This window comes from Juglans microcarpa x Juglans regia, chromosome 5D (assembly GCF_004785595.1).
Source record: "Juglans microcarpa x Juglans regia isolate MS1-56 chromosome 5D, Jm3101_v1.0, whole genome shotgun sequence".
NCBI lineage: Eukaryota > Viridiplantae > Streptophyta > Magnoliopsida > Fagales > Juglandaceae > Juglans > Juglans microcarpa x Juglans regia.
This window is the reverse complement of record NC_054602.1, coordinates 7,154,557-7,172,204: the sequence shown is the minus strand read 5'-3', so window position 1 is coordinate 7,172,204 and position 17,648 is coordinate 7,154,557. Positions and strand designations below refer to the sequence as shown.

The following is a 17,648-nucleotide window of genomic DNA, read 5'->3' as shown; positions in this document are numbered from 1 at the left end:
TTTAAGTGATTTAAATGTACATCAACAAATTTTTATATTAATCAAAATTGCACTCCTAAAATCAGAAATGCTTCATCTAAAAAGCATAAATATCAGATGAGTGTGTCCGGTCGAACTCATTCTTTTTATGAAAATAAATAAATTATTATCATATGAAATTAATTTAGTTTTATAATTCACGACTCCATTGTTGCTTTTCATGATTAATATTTAAGAAATTTTTAATCAATCTAAATATAAAAATAAAAAATAAATGAAAAAGGGAAGAGAGTGTCCCATTTCAATGGTATAAATTTGTTTCTGGAAAATTAAATAATAAATTTCTTTTATTTTCTTTTTTCTCTATCAAATTTTCGTTTGGCCCGACGAGTTAGGAAATAATCTCGGCCTTGTTCGCATGCTTTTACCTTTTGTACTAGTGGCAATTTTGATCGTGTTTTAATTTTTTGATACGTGAGATATCTTTATTTATGATTTTTTTTTTTTTTTAATGTTCTCTCCAAGTGTACATGAAATATACATTATTATATGTACTAGTTCGAGTAAATAGTTCAAACAATTTGAAAGCTAAAGACTAAGGGTGAAAATTGTTCGGTCCGGATTGGATAAATTAACCGGACCGAACCGACTCGGGATCGAGATGGTCTCGGTCCAATCCTAATTCAGGATTTCTCATCCTAGACCGACTGAATTTAAAAATATATATTATTTATATGTATAATTAATTATGTAATTTTCATCTAACCTGTCACCATTAAAAATATAAAATTTTAAATATGTTATTAACAATGAATATTCTATCAATTAACTAATTATATAGTAATTATATAAGTTAAGAATGTAATTTTTATCTTATTTATTATCATTGATCATATAAAATAATTTTTTTATTAAGTTAGTTACATAATTCACACTAATAATTTACTTAATTTTAATTTAGTATTTTAAATAAAAAATGTTTATTAATTAATTTTTTAAAAAAATAAAAATAATTAGGTCGGACCGACCGAACCAGACCAATAACTACCGGTCCGATCCGATTCCTATAGATGTTCGGTATGGTCCAATCCAAAAAAAATGATGGATCACCCCCTGAACTGGACGAGACCGCGATTTAGTAGTATTTACATCCCCACTAAAGATGCAGAACATAATTGGACAGCCAATCCAATAGTAATGTTTTAAAAACATAAAGTTTTGAAATCTCGAGAATTTATTTCTAATCACACACACCACATTAGATGAATTTACAATTATTCATTTGTTTATTGTAATTATATGCCGATCTAACATGTTTATTAATTTGCCTCGCTTTGTTTAGATTGAAAAGTGATATCAATTTATCTCATTTCATTATTATAATTTTTATAAATTATCACGCAAAATATAATAATTCAACTTTCTCGAATATAAAAATAATAATAATATTAAAAAATAATATTATAATAATATTTTATTCAACTCATCTAAAACTATTTAAACTCATCTCATCTCAACTCTTAATCCAAACGGGCCTTAATGTCGCCCAATATATCTAACTTAAAAAGGCAATAAATTGTTTGTTACGTGGTATTTAATATCTTGCAGTGAAGTAAGGGGATCCATTGTTTGTTCATCCTTCCTATACATGCAACACCACTCTCATACCACAACATAGATTGTCCAAGCTAGGTAAGAATATATATATAGGTACAATATTAAATAATCGATCGAAGTTTACATCATTTAATAATTCATAGACATCGTTAATCCTGCATTATGCTCACAAGTCGTCTATTTTCCTCAAAATTTAATCAGGTAGAGAAATTGAGAAAGCATCTATTCTTTAACAGGCCAGAGATTTGTTGCAAGTTATCCGTTAAAATGATCTAATATCAATTTGGTAATTTAATGTTGAATTGAAAATAATAATAACAACAATAACATGAGAGAATAAAATTTAATTTTTCAAGATAACATAATAACAATTAGACACGATCACCTGGCTACAAGACTAGATGGTTGGATTACAAAATCTGAAGAGAGATTGAGGGATTTAATTATTATGGGATAAGTTATGACTGTATATTATCTGGTGGGTGGTGCTAGAGCTACCAATAGAACTACCGATAGTGTTAAATTCTTTTTTTTTTTTTCCTCAAGTTTTTTAGTTTTTTTAAATAATTTTTTGTAAGTTGGAGGCCCGTTTGGAACTTGAAAGATACTGACATCTCTCAATTCAATTTAATTTTAGGCCGAGTCTGATATTAAAATACTAAACTCTAAAATCACTAAATATTACTTAACTCAAAACTTATTTACACGTTGGATTCATAATTTTTTTCAACTCAACACCTATTTATATGCAAGATCTATAATTTTTTTCAAATTCTCATAAATACATCTGAACTTATCTTAATATTTAAATACATCTAAACTCATATTAGGTAGATCTTACAAAATCCACTCCAACATCTCAACTCCTTGCTGTTTATAAATAACTAAATTCATTTAAACTCGGCTCAAAATCGGACTTAACCCAAGCAGACAGGGGGCTTTGCACATCAATGTAACCCATTAGCCATTCAAGGGCGCCTTGCAAGTTGCAATGCTCCTTCTATATCTGCATTCACTTGGCAAGATCTATTTTTAACTTACCTAAAATGCATGCAGACAGACTTTTTAAGTAATTGGCTAGTCCTGCATTCTTTTTATATTCAGTAGCAGTGATCCTCATCATCTATATTTGCTTTCACTTGGCAAGATCTATTTTCAACTTACCTAAAATGCATGCAGACAGACTTTTTTAGTAATTGGTTAGTCCTGCATTCTTTTTATATTCAGTAGCAGTGATCCTCATCATCAAACATGTCAATCTATTACCTGCTTTTCATGGAAGGGAGGAAAAAAAGAAGGGACTAATGCACATTCATCAAACTGCTATTTTTGTTGGCTGGGACTCTGAATGGGTAATAGCCATGGAAATGGGGCTATAGAATTGTCTGCAAAGTGTAGCAGAACAGGAAGAAAAAAGAGAGATAGAGAGAGGAAACAATAAAACCTGCTGCAAATGGAAAGGTTGAATAACTAAAAATATCAGTAAAAACACAGCAGCTCCAGAAAACACGATGGCGGCTGCTTGAGAAAAGAAAGAAGGCAAGAGAGAACGAGAGACTCATATTTCCTCTATTTCTCTCATCCTCTGTAGTATAGGGAGACTCGGGGAGGAGAGAAAAGCAAACAGAAGAGAGGATGAGGAAAAGGAAAAGGAAGATGGGGAATGATGGGGAGAGAGCAAGAAGAGAGAGGACATAAGAGAGTCGTCGTTTGCCACGTGGCGAGGTCTGACTGGTTGAGTGCTTTGGGCTTCAACAACATACAGCAACAACAACACCAACACCAACACCAACTCTCTCTCTCTCTCTCTCTCTCTCTCTGCTGCCGTGTCAGAGCGTAACCCCGTCCTATGACCCCGGCGAATCCGTATTTGTATGCTTCTCTTTCTCCATCTATTTATTCGTTTGTCGCCCACTCTTTCTCTCTCTCTCTCGTATTCACTCACCATCATCTATCTCCGAGCTTCCATACCCTAACCTATTTCTTTCTCGTCCTCGCACTATCTCTGAATCCAAGACAATATTTCTCTATATTGTTCTTTGATCCGTTTATTTGATTGGTAAGCTTCTGAATTCACATGTGTACTTTGATTTCCTGTGCTTTCTTATGCATTTCTTGGTCGGTACTTCTGTGGGTATTATTTGCGTAATTTCAGCTGACCCATGTGTGCTTTCATGCTGATTTTGGTGTGAATGTTGTTCGAATTTGGAGTTTTTGGGTTTATGGGTTGTAATTGCTAATGCAAAAGTTGGTGTCTTTGGGGAGCTATAAATTGGATTTGGCATGGCTGTGTGATTGGTGGTTACTCAAATGTGGTTTTGGGTTTAGTACGCGTTGAATGTGTGTGCATGCTGAAGTTGATGCGATTGGATTGTTCAATTTCAACATTATCATTCTGTTTTGTAGGTGTATGTAGTCATTTATTGATTAATGGTGTTTGACTAGATGGTTAACTAGATTCAACAATTGGATTTGTTGTAAGTTGGATTTGGCATTGATGTTTCATTTGCTGCTTTTATGTGTTTTTTAGAGCTGCTTTCGCTTCGGAATGTCAGAATGTTGCCGATAACTGTTCTGCATTAAGTGAATATATAATTATATATTGGTTAGCTGCTCAAGAATTAATAACTTTGCCTTTTGTTGTGATAGCCATGAATCAGTTGCCTGCTAGCGGAATCTGAATGATTATTGCTGTAATGTGTTCTAAGTACTTTTCATGGAACTAGCTTCTTCCCACTTCTGCTTCAGACGTGGTAAACTACAAAATGAAACTCTTTTTTGAATCACCAGTATTATATCACGTTCAATTTAAGCTTCGATTCTTACATTATTTTTTTCTTTGTTTTAACCCCCAAATGACTTGTTCTCCCATAATTATATTTCCTATAGTAACCCCCAAATGACTTGTCGTCCCATAATTATATTTCCTATAGTTGAATTGATGGCACCTCCACCTGATGAAATGTGTCTTGGTTATAGAAAGGACTGTCTGTATGAGATTTGTGTACTAACATCTGAAATTAGCATCAATTTCCAATTGACCCCTTGGAATTTAAATTTTCCTTTTAAGTCTTGGTTCCTATATTTCGCCTATGGGCACATGTTTTCACAGTAAGTATTGATTGTACTTTTAGAGTTCTATTTATTTTACAAAAGATCTATTTCCAGTATTGTTCCGGGTTGTTTTTTTTATAAGTATTGTTTCGGGTTGTACTTGATCAAAATTATACTTCTGGAGTCCAATCTATTTATAAAATATCTATTTCCAGTATTTTTTTGAGTTGAACTTAGCTCACAATCTACTGTTTTTGGATATTCTTCACGGTTATTATTGAAAACTTCTCAAATTTATTTTAGGTGAAATGAAAGTGGTTGACTATTGGATTTAGCTCATATCTTGTCGTCAGTTATCTGTGCCTTTTCTTTTCTTCATTTCTGTCTCTGTGCCTTGCTTATCTTGATCTTTCTGCTGTTTGCTTCTAAATTTTGCATCTTATTCAAGTGCAGAAACAGAACATCTTTACCTTGCAGCAAAATCCTGTCCAGAAGCTCTAACTAATCAAGTATCAACCTTATTGTGAATGCAAAATTTACTTCTGTAACTTTTAACCACCCATGTATGACCCAGGTTGAGAGATGAAGGAAAATGGTTCATCAACTAGTAAAATGATTAACAGAAACTGGGTCTTGAAGCGTAAACGGAGAAAGCTGCCTTGTGGAACAGTTCTAGCCAACAGTAAAGAAGATAGTTTGTTGGTATCAGAATCCCGAAAGAATACTTCTTTGGTTAAACACGAGCTGAAGAGTGAAATTAGGTCTGAGCGATTTTCATCCAAGAAGAAAGGGAATGATGGGGTGAGTTATCTTTTGTGCTTTGTTTCCTCTCTCTTTCTCTTTCCCCCTTTTTCTGATCATTTTCATCATTTTTGGGGCAGCTTCTTAATCTAGCCATGAAAAATCTGGGCAACTGATTGCCTTTTTTCCTATCATTCTTGTGAATATTTTCAACGTTTTGTTTCTTTTTTTCATTGAATGCGAAGAGTAGTTTTTCTTTTGCGAACATTAGAGTCCACGTACAAGTTCTACACTAAATCACGTGTAATATATTTTAACATAACATTTTGTACCCATCTCTCCTGAATTTTTATGCACTTAATGGGAGCTGCTGTTGATGGAGTTACTTCATCATTGAATGATGGCATTAATTCTTCTATGTATTTCTTTGCCTCTTCTGGCATGCACGCATTATGTCACAATTGTTTATCTGCCCTGAAAAAATTTCTTTTTTTTTTGTGCTTACCAAAGTCCTTTCTTTGTTCATGCTTGTTTTTGGAGTGATAGATGATATTTACTCTCTTGATGAATTAATGTTTAGTTTGTAAAAGGGGTTAAAACTGTGTAGTATTCCCTATAGCTCAAAAACTTAACTTTACTATTGGTTCTACAATTTTTGAGTAAAATTAATCCTTGCACGTACATGGGCTTTTCTGCTACTAAATGAGCCACTTCTTAGAGATGAAGGCAAACAAGTTAAAGCTCACCTTGAAAAAGTTTACACTTGCATTCACTCACTGTAGATATCGTTTCATGTTATTTGAGCAAATTTTATTATTATTTTGAACTGAAGATGCAGTTCAATACCATATGAGATGGAATCCTTGCTAATGATGGAATCTTGTTAGGTATTCCCGAAAAATGGATACGTGGTACTCCCGTTCTATCACAAAATGTCATGCCATTAAAATTGCTTATATGTAAGCACCACTTTTTAATGACATGGTATACTATGATAGGATGAGAGTACTACATATGTGTACTCCAAGACTACTTAATAATTACTTGTTAATGATACCTTCTTTTGCTTTATCTGTCTTCTGCAATATTGGAAGCATTTTAAGGATTCACTAACTACTTCCTGCTTTTGCTCTGTTCAATTCCCTGATCTTCTAGTATTACTTTGAATGCGTTGTCTGTGATCTTGGCGGCAACTTGTTGTGTTGTGATAGTTGTCCCCAGACCTATCATCTCCAGTGCCTCAATCCACCTCTCAAGGTATGTTTTTGTCTACTTTGAGCTAGTTGACTCGTGTGTGATCTAATTTATTTATCTTTTATTTATAGTCAGAGACGCCAAAACTCAGTGCTTGTCTTTTACTTGTTTAATTAATTAATTAATTAATTATTTTCACTTGAAGCGCATACCAATGGGAAAGTGGCAATGTCCAAAGTGCTGTCAGAAAAGTGATCCTTTAAAGCCCATAAGCCAACCTGATACCATTTCAAAACGGGCAAGAACAAAAATGGTCACTGGAAAATCAAAAAGTGGAATGCAATCATCTGACATTAACAAAGTATCCCAGATTTTTGGAAGCTCCATTATTGCGAAGAGAAGATCCTCCAGCAAAGGAAAATCTGTCAGACTCCTTGAACAGAAACCTATCTCTTCCCGAATAGATGTATCCTATAGCACCAAGCCAAGCCATCAATCCCTTGCTTTGCTAGAAGGTGGTTCATCATGTGTGAATGTTGATGATGAGGATAAATCTAATAAATCTTCTATGGACTCTCCTGCAGACAGGAAGTCAACCTCTCCTGCTAAGGAAATTTCATCTCATTCTAAAGTTACAAATCCAGAAACAACTGATGAAGATCCTGAGGGGAAGCTTGATTTGTCTGGTAACAATAAATCTCCTGAAAAAACACTTGTTCTTGCAATAAGTGCTGCTACCATGGAACATAGAAAAAGAAAACAGAAAGTCGATGATAATAACAGCCAAAAGAAGTGTAGGACTGATAATGGAAAATTTAAAGTTAGCACATCTAAGAAACGCGGATCCAAAGCAAGTAATGCAAGCCCTGGAACTAGTAAATCACATCAGAAGCGCAAGTCTGTTAACGATGGGGCTTCCACTGCTTTGTCAAAGGAAGGTCTTGGAACAAAGATCTTAGATGTGCGGAGGAAAGATGAGGTATCGTTGGCTTTCTATCTGTGTGATGTGGATTTTGGTTATCTATTCCTTTCCAGAAAATGTATGTAGAAAATTTTCCATGTAAAACTTGCAAGCATGGAGAGTGGAAATGTTAGTTGCTGAATGCTTTGTTAAAATGTCAAATACAACATGCTGCGGAACATTAGCACCATGTTGCATTTCTTTCTCTCTCTCTCTCTCTCTCTCACGCGCGCGCATTCACGCTCACACCTTCTCTCTATTGTTTCCTCTCTTTTTAGATCTTATTTGGATTCAAACATGAATTGTAACCAAGAAGAGCTTTTAGGTCGTACTAATTCAAGAATTTGAATCAGTTAATGTAACATGATAGTTGGTCATGACCGATGCACCTATCTGCATAGGCAGGAAGAATGTTAGGTCTCATTATTCATAGGCTCTGAATGAAGAACCTATTTTGTCTCCCAATCCTTTGACTGCCTACATAGAAGGCTACAAAGTAATTTTCTTGTTAATCCCATCAATTTAATCTTTTGTATCTTTCTGGGATTTTTAGACAAATAGGTCTTCATTTACAATCCGTATGCTTAATTTGATAATTTTTTTGTTTACCTATGTGCATGCTGTTTATTTCTTATATGCACGTGAAAAATACTTATTGAGTTATCCTCTCTCTCTCTCTCTATATGTGCTTGTGAACATGCGCCCAAAAAGTACAGATTAGTATTAACTGCTGTAGAATAGCATAAGATTATATAATGTTGCAACAGAATTGATCATCGTTGGATCCACAATGTTGACAAATTTTGGCATTTTTGTAATTTCTATCAAATGTATTTAAGAATATACCATAAAACTCTTGTTTTTTTGGCACTTTGAGTACCATTTTCTTGTTTTCAATGTTTCTAATATTTTATATCACTTCAATACAAATATACCTTTGCTATCATATATGTTTAAATTTTTATTTTTTATTTTTTTGATAAGTAAGAAAGAATTTTATTCATCGAACGAAATAGGCGAAGCCCATGCATACAAGAAGTATACAAAAGAAAACACCTAATTACATCCTATAAAGAAGAAAACGAAAACAGAAAATCATGAGCTGAAGCTCCATTAAGCACTATAGCCGAAAAGCATTGAAATAAAGAGAACACAAAGAATTTCCATATTTCCTCCATAGTTCTCTCCTTATTATTATTATTATTATTATTATTTTGATAATTAATAAGAGAATTTTATTCCGTAAATAGGCATAGCCCAAGTACACAAGATGTATGCAAATGAGTACACCTAAATAGAAACTAGAACAGAACACAACTAAAACAACACATTACAAATATTCCCATTACGAACTAGATTCTTCACCCAAAAACTTAAATTACTAAAGAAAAACTCCCTAAGTTCCCCCATAGAACGTTCACTGTCTTCAAAGCACCTCCCGTTCCTCTCCAACCAAAGGCACCAAATCAAGCACAAGGGGATCATCCTCTACGCTACTGCACTGCTTCTACTCCTCCCAAGACCCTGCCAGCAAGCAAAGAAGTCCACCACATGCATAGGCATCACCCAAGCAATATCCACCCTAGCAAAAATCTCATTGCACAGCATTGTCCCCACCTCACAATGAAGGAAAAGATGGCCAACAGATTCTCCATCCTTCTTACATGTATAACACCAATTAACCACCAATAAACCTCTCTTCCTTAAATTATCTGTGGTTAATATTTTCCCAAGAGACACCAGCCAACAGAAAAATGCAACCTTACTAGGCACCTTAGCTCTCCAAATACATTTCCAGGGATAATCTTTAAGGCCATGACTGGTTAAAACCTTGTAAAAAGAACTCACAGAGAATCTGGAATTTTCTGCAGGCACCCACATCAGACAATTCTCCCCGTTCTGATCAAACTTCATATCATATAATCTTCCAAAGAAATCAGAAATTTCACTTACTTCCCAATCCTGCGCATCTCTGGTGAATTCCACAGTCCAATGAAACATATTATTAGAAAAATTATAAGAATCAGCCACTGCAGCCCCTTTATCTCTAGCAATCCTAAAAAGATTAGGATACACATATTTAAGAGCTGAATCCCCACACCAAGTATCATGACAAAAATAAATCTTTGTCCCATCCCCCAGTTTAAATTTAATATAATTGACAAAATCCCCCATCCCATCCAAATAGTTTTCCACAAACCCACCCCATACACCCCTCTTACTTCATACGTACACCAACTGCCCCACATCCTCCTATATTTAACATATATGTCTCCATAAAGCATTCCTCTCATTAATATACCTCCAAAGCCATTTCCCAAGAAGAGCTTTGTTGAAAAACTTTAAATTTCGCACTCCCAAACCTCCACTAGAAACTGAAAGATAAACCTTGTTCCAACTCACCAAATGAAACTTTCTTTCCTCCCCATTACCATCCACAAGAAATAGAAATTCCGGAAAATCATTTTTTGATGTCGGGGAACCTCTCCAAAGTAGGGCCCTTCGGACCCACCCTTGCAGAGTAAACATTTTGGAAAATCCTCTCTAATCTTTTAGCCACCCCCGAAGGCAAAGGAAAAAGAGAGAGAAAATATGTAGGAAGATTAGACAACATACTCTTAATCAATGTAACTCTTCCCCCTTTTGACAAATATAGCTTTTTCCAACCAGCTAACCTCCTCCCGATCTTCTCAATCACCCTTATTATTAAAGCATCACTCGTTCCTTTCCCACCAAATACACCACATAAGACACAAATGAACCATCTTCCACACAACAGCCACTTGAGGAGAACTTTGAAGCCCAATCCAACACACAAGTAGATCCACATCCGCTACTTTCATAGGCATCACCCAAGCTAGCCCAACTCTACTGAAAACATCATCCCACAATGCCTTTGCCTCCTCGCAGTGTAGAAGTTAATGATCCACAGATTCCTCATGTTTCTTATACATGAAACACCATTCCACAACAACAACACCACGCTTTCTCAAGTTATCGATCGTCAAAATGTTCTTGAGTGATGCTGTCCATATGAAAAAAGGACTTTGGAATGCACATGAGACCTCCAAATAGGCTTCCAAGGAAAAGGAGAACAATGCCGAACAGTCAATGCCTTATAGTAAGACTGTACTGGAAACATTTTACTACCCTTATGCTTCCATAAAATTCTATCCCTCTCATTACCCCCAATTCCCCCATGTTTAAATTTTTATTAATGTGTTCATATATTTCTTTAATTTGCGATTGATGACTTTCTCAGTAATTGCCTTTGATGTCTTAATATTATGGTGACTATCACCTTTATAAAGGTTGTGATTATCGTCATTATTCTTTTTGTTTCAATGCTGATTAGTAAATGTATTCAATTTAATGCAGAAACTTCCTCAGGAAGCAACTAAACTGTCACATGAATTAAACAAGGCAGATAATGTGAACAGAGCAGTAATTTCTGGAGAAAGCATCCTCACTGAACCTTTGCAGGTAAATGAATCTCTTCATCATAAAATTTGTTGTATTGCTTGTTTTAGTGTCTTAAGTATTGGACTATCTCTTGTATTCATCTTGTGTACTTGGGCTATGCCTATCTTTATTAATAATATCGTTTACTTATAAAAAAAAAGTATTGGATTACATGTATTTTTTAATTTTTTATATGTCTATGTGCAGGTCGATCGAGTTCTTGGGTGTCGAGTTCGAGGTGATTATATTGGTTCTTCACATCACTTATCTGTGTCTGTTGCTGATAACCTACATTCTGATGTCTTACTAATTTCAGAAAACCAAAACAGAGTATCGGAAGAAAATTCTGTTTGTGATACTGATTTAGATGTAGCAGCTGGGGAAAATCTTACTGACGGTTGTCAGAATATTGTTGTGAGTCTTGATAAGGAAGGAAGTGTGAAGACTGAAATGAAAGTGGATAAAATGCATGTATACAGAAGATCTGCAACCAGAGAATGTAAAAAAGGGCAAAACATGAGATTTTTACAAAAGGACATCAAGGATTCAAATTCTAGTGCTGCAGATAAAGATCAAGATGAAGTAATTACTGAAGATTTGGAAAAACCAAATGAAAAGATGGTTACAGAGAAGAATACATCACCTAATTTGAGAGATCCTGACAATGATGAAGTTCCAAAAATTTGGGAAACACATGTATTTAATGAAACCAAAGATCACAACCAAGCTGATTTAGAAATGGAAATAAAAATTTCTGGAGAGAACAAAATTCAGGAGGCCACACAGGCTGAAACTGCATGCGTTGATCAAGATACGGTATTGTATGAGTTCTTAATTAAGTGGGTAGGGAAGTCTCATATTCACAATAGTTGGATTTCTGAATCTGAGCTCAAAGTTCTGGCAAAGAGAAAATTAGAAAATTACAAGGCAAAATATGGGATAGCTGTAATAAACATCTGCGAGGAACACTGGAAGCAGCCCCAGCGGGTGATTGCTCTCCGTAATTTCAAAGATGGTAGGCGTGAAGCTTTTGTAAAATGGACAGGCCTCCCTTATGACGAATGCACTTGGGAAACATTGGATGAACCTGCACTTCAAAAATGTTTGCACCTGATTGATCTGTTTAACCAATTCGAATGCCAAACATTGGAGAAAGATTCTTCTAAGGATGCTTCACGAAGAGGAAAGGGTGATTGTCAACAAAATGAGATAGTTACTCTCCCAGAGCAACCTAAGGAACTAAAAGGAGGTTCATTGTTTCCCCATCAACTTGAAGCGCTCAATTGGTTGCGTAAATGCTGGCATAAATCCAAGAATGTGATACTTGCTGATGAAATGGGGCTTGGAAAAACAGTATCTGCTTGTGCTTTTATTTCATCTCTGTATTTTGAGTTCAAAGCTACTCTGCCTTGTTTAGTGTTGGTCCCGCTCTCCACAATGCCTAACTGGCTTGCTGAATTTTCCTTGTGGGCCCCCAACTTGAATGTTGTGGAGTATCATGGATGTGCAAAAGCAAGAGCCACAATTCGCCAATATGAGTGGTATGCTTGTGATCCAAGTGACTTGAATAAGAAAACAGCTGCCTATAAATTTAATGTTCTTTTAACTACATATGAGATGGTTCTTGCTGATTCCTCTCATTTGCGTGGAGTTCCTTGGGAAGTTCTTGTGGTTGATGAAGGCCACCGTCTGAAGAATTCTGGAAGTAAGCTTTTTAGCATGCTCAATACGTTCTCGTTTCAACATCGTGTACTGTTGACTGGTACACCTCTTCAAAACAATATCGGTGAGATGTATAACTTGCTTAACTTCTTGCAGCCAGCTTCATTTCCTTCTCTCTCTTCATTTGAAGAGAGGTTTAATGATCTTACAACTGCGGAAAAAGTGGAAGAATTGAAGAAACTTGTTGCTCCACATATGCTTCGAAGGCTTAAAAAGGATGCAATGCAAAATATTCCCCCCAAGACTGAACGGATGGTTCCTGTTGAGTTGTCATCCATTCAAGCAGAATACTATCGTGCGATGCTGACAAAGAACTATCAGATATTGCGGAATGTTGGGAAAGGGGTTCCCCAGCAATCAATGCTAAATATTGTGATGCAGTTGAGAAAAGTTTGCAATCACCCATATCTCATTCCCGGTACTGAACCTGATTCTGGTTCGGTAGAATTTCTTCATGAAATGCGGATAAAAGCCTCAGCCAAGTTGACTTTGTTGCATGCTATGCTTAAGATTCTATACAAGGAAGGCCATCGAGTCCTTATTTTCTCACAGATGACCAAACTTCTTGATATCCTCGAAGATTATCTGACTATAGAATTTGGGTCTAAAACATATGAGAGAGTGGATGGCTCTGTCTCAGTGGCTGATCGTCAATCTGCAATTGCACGCTTTAACCAAGATAAAAGTCGATTCGTCTTCTTGTTGTCAACACGCTCTTGTGGCCTTGGGATCAATTTGGCAACTGCCGACACTGTCATTATCTATGATTCTGATTTCAATCCGCATGCTGATATTCAAGCTATGAATCGTGCTCATCGAATTGGACAGTCAAAGAGACTTTTGGTATATCGACTTGTAGTTCGTGCTAGTGTTGAAGAGCGCATCTTGCAGCTTGCAAAGAAGAAACTGATGCTTGATCAGCTTTTTGTGAATAAGTCTGGATCACAAAAAGAAGTGGAGGATATTTTGAAATGGGGAACAGAAGAACTTTTTAATGATTCTTATAGTATGTATGGGAAAGATACAGTGGAACTTAATCATAACAAAGATGAGGCAGTAATAGATACAGACAATAAGCACAGGAAGAGAGCTGGTAGTCTAGGGGATGTGTACCAGGACAAATGTACAGAAAGCAGTAGCAGGATCATGTGGGATGAAAATGCTATTTTGAAATTGCTTGACCGTTCAAACCTTCAGTCTGGATCAACTGATAATGCGGAAGGGGATTTGGAGAGTGATATGCTTGGCTCAGTGAAGGTAGGCAGTCATTCTTAAATCTAAATAATTGCACCTTTTTTTGTAATGTTGAGAGCTTTTGTCAGTGTTGGAATGATAGTTAATTAATGTTGCAATGACGTGAAAACTATCTGAATTTTGTGAAGTAATGCATTCTTTACATTGTGGAAATATGTTTGTAATGCCTACTCCTCTCTCCCCCCCCTCCCCCCCCCCCCCCCCCCCCCCCCCCCCCCCCCGAGCTACTGATGGATTCTGTTGCCATTTTTAAAATGCTTCTCACAGTTGTAAAGAAATTTATTTAAATTCTGTTCATTGTGATGCTTTTTTTATCAATACAATCTTCACTTATTTATAAAAGTTGTGATTTTTTTTTGCTATGTGATTGCTTGGAGATTAATCTTATTTTTACAGGAAGTTGTTAATTTAATGACGATATTGACAATCAATGTGTACAACCCAATATCCTTTTTACTGTTGATGATAATTATAATGGATCTGAACCAGGCACTTGAATGGAATGATGAACCAACAGAAGAACAAGGGGGAGCTGAATCTCCTCCCATTGTTACTGATGAAATCTTTGCACAAAGTTCTGAAAGAAAAGACGATAATGCGGTTGCTGGAATGGAAGAAAATGAATGGGATAGACTTTTACGAGTGAGGTAAGAATTTCCTTCTTGTAACCAGTTAGTTCCAGAGTTTTTGTGCATCACCATGGTACTACTAGTCAGTGACACTTGTGCTTTGAGAGAAATGGCCCCTTCCTCTATGGAAAGTTTTTACTAAGATAAAGTCTTAGTAAAAATTTGTACTAAGATAAAGGCTTGGTGGGAATAGTGCTTTTAAAGTAAGATTAACAGAGCCTTTTGCATAAAAATTGTACGATGAGAGAGAGAGAGAGAGAGAGAGTTGTGACAAAATGATTTAAACACAGTGTAAATCACAATGTGATGAGATACAGTGGGCAATTTCGAATAAATTGGAATGGCAATCTTTCTGAAAATTGGACACTGGAGCAGTTGTTAGATTCTTAGAGACCATAAATATTTGTGTGGGTAAATTACAAAGAAACCACCCAAATTACTGCCTTATTTTCAAATACATCTACAAACTATAACTTGGACAATTCACCCCCTAAATAAAAATTTTCATTATGAAACACACTTTGGGCCCGATTGAAGAGTTAAATTGGATGGTAAAATGACAATATTACCCATATTTTTTTATAGGTAATAAAATTTTAGTAAATGTCACAATCCAAGCACATAGGATGTATGCAAGAAATACATCTATCTAGAGGGATAACAAATAGAAGAAAATCATGAGAGTTGAGCAAGTCTATCAAGGCCGTCCAAAGGATGAAAGTGTTGAAGAAGAAAGTTTTGAGCTGCTCCTATGCCTGTTCACAGTCTCAAAACTTCTATCATTCCTTTCCCTTTTTTTTTTAGAGGTAATCAAGAAGTTTTATTCATAGAAAGAGAAGGCATAGCCCAAGTACATAGGAAGTATACATGAGAAGTATCTAACTAGGGTTTGCAATCAAATGATAGAAATTGGTGGCCCACCATGATAGCCAAAATCATTTCCCTAATGGCCACAATGGGCACCATGGAAGTGGCTTCCATGATGGGCTGCCGAGTTCTCTCTCTTACTATTTTTAGTGAAGTGCGATTATATTATTTTTATTATAAGTTATGGTAATATTATTCAATTTAATGTCCTATGATCTTTTTTTAATATCCTGGTGTGTACTCGGGCTATGCCCTTTGAGTCTATTTAATAAGATATATGCCCTAATCTAATCTAGCGGGTAACTCATAAGGTTTTGATGGTGACTTGTCATGAATCATTGTTTGGAGGTGCACTTGAGAATGAATAGCATTTGAGAGGGTTCCTGGAATTTATTCTATTTCTATTTATAACTTGCTAGTACAATTCCTATACAAAGGTCAATGACTCAACATGTTAGGTGTATGTTATGTGTTTATCCTGTAGACATCATGTTAGGTTTTCAGAATTTAAATAATAAGATGGAGAATCCTATCCCATTGAACTACTATTTCCCAGATCAGGCCTCAGATTGGGTAATACCTAAAGCAAAAGAAATTCAACATGTGGTGGGGATTGAATGTGATGGGTATGAGGAGCAGTTCATAGCTTTGTTAACTGCTATAGAAGCTGGACATCGTCAAAGAAAGGGGACTCGAAGAAAAGTCGGGAACTAAAAAGACTGATGCGGTCGATGAACTCGGAAGGTAGCTCTAGTAGGAATAGGGCAAAAGGAAAGGGGCTGACTTTTTCCTAATGAAACCCAAGATTGTGTCTTGGAATGTCCGGGGTCTAAACGAGGTAGATAAGCGTTTTCGGATTTGGCATTTAATTCGTAAGTGGAAAGCGGACATTGTTTGCTTATAGGAGACGAAGCTGAAGATGATAAGTAGGAAGACTATGCGGAGTTTATGGAGCAATATTTATGTAGATTGGGTATACTTGGCCTCTTCAGGGGCATCAGAAGGAATTGTGGTGATGTGGGATAGGCGGGTGGTGGAGAAAATGGAGGAATACATAGAGAGATATATGATAGCATGTTCATTTAAATGTGTATCAGATGGCTTTTTATGGGCATTTGTAGGTATGTATGGGCCTAATCAAGATGTTGACAGAAGATTGCTGTGGGAAGAGTTGGTAGGGGTACATAGCTGGTGGGAGCTCCCTTGGTGTATTAGGGAGGATTTCAATGTGGTTCGCTTCCAAAGTGAATGTTTTGGAAGTAGAAGATTGAGGCCTGCAAGTTTGGAGTTCTCGGAGTGTATTTTTGATTTGAATTTGATCGACCTTCCACTTGCAGGGGGTTTAGCCACATGGTCGAATAATCAGACTTGGTCCCGATTGGATCGTTTCTTAATTTCACCTGAATGGGCAAGCCATTTTCCGGATGTCTGGCAGACACGTTTGGTACGTCTAGCCTCGGATCATTGGCCTATTTTGCTTGATTGTGGAGGTATTCGTAGCGGTAGAAGGTATTTTAAGTTTGAGAATACGTGGTTGAAGTCTGAAGGTTTTGTGGAAAGGGTTAAACAGTGGTGGATTTCGTATCATTTTGAGGGTACTCCCAGTTTCATTTTTGCAAATAAACTGAAAGCCTTAAAAAGAGACTTAAAGGAGTGGAATCAGCCGTCCTTCGGCAATGTTGAGGAAAACAAAAATACTAAGTGGAGGGAAATACGGGATTTAGAAAGAATACAAGAAGGGAGACAACTTACTGAGGAGGAGCAAGCACAGAAGACTTTGCTGGTTGCAGCTCTTGAGAGGATAATTCTACAAGAAGAAATGTCATGGCGCCAGAAATCAAGAGCTCTTTGGTTAAAGGAAGGGGACCGGAGTACGAAGTTTTTCCATAAAATTGCAAACTCTCATAGAAGAAATAATACCAATTTAGTGCTGAAAATTGAGGGGGTCGAATGTAGAGAATAAGAGGTTATATAAGATCACGTGGTCGACTTCTTTGGAAAGCTCCTCACTGAACAGGTGGGGTGGAGGCCCATGCTTGAATGGATTAGTCTTTGACACTATTGGGTCGGGGGATGTTGCTAGATTGGAGAGGGCATTCGAAGAGGAAGAGGTTTATGATGTAGTAAGGAAAATGGCAAAAGATAAGGCCCTCGGCCCTGATGGGTTC

The 17,648-nt window shown here is 36.3% G+C and overlaps 1 protein-coding gene across 1 annotated transcript in view; it reads left to right on the top strand.

The window, feature by feature from the left end:
- The first annotated feature begins 2,801 nt into the window (after positions 1-2,801).
- Positions 2,802-17,648, top strand: part of LOC121266574 (protein CHROMATIN REMODELING 4-like) — a 30,825-nt gene continuing 15,978 nt past the window's right edge. Inside the window, 8 exon segments of the mRNA XM_041170444.1 lie at positions 2,802-3,655; positions 5,104-5,451; positions 6,547-6,648; positions 6,791-7,564; positions 10,925-11,029; positions 11,216-11,246; positions 11,325-13,987; positions 14,474-14,631. Of these exon segments, the coding sequence (XP_041026378.1) occupies positions 5,233-5,451; positions 6,547-6,648; positions 6,791-7,564; positions 10,925-11,029; positions 11,216-11,246; positions 11,325-13,987; positions 14,474-14,631 (4,052 nt within the window). The 5' untranslated portion in view covers positions 2,802-3,655; positions 5,104-5,232.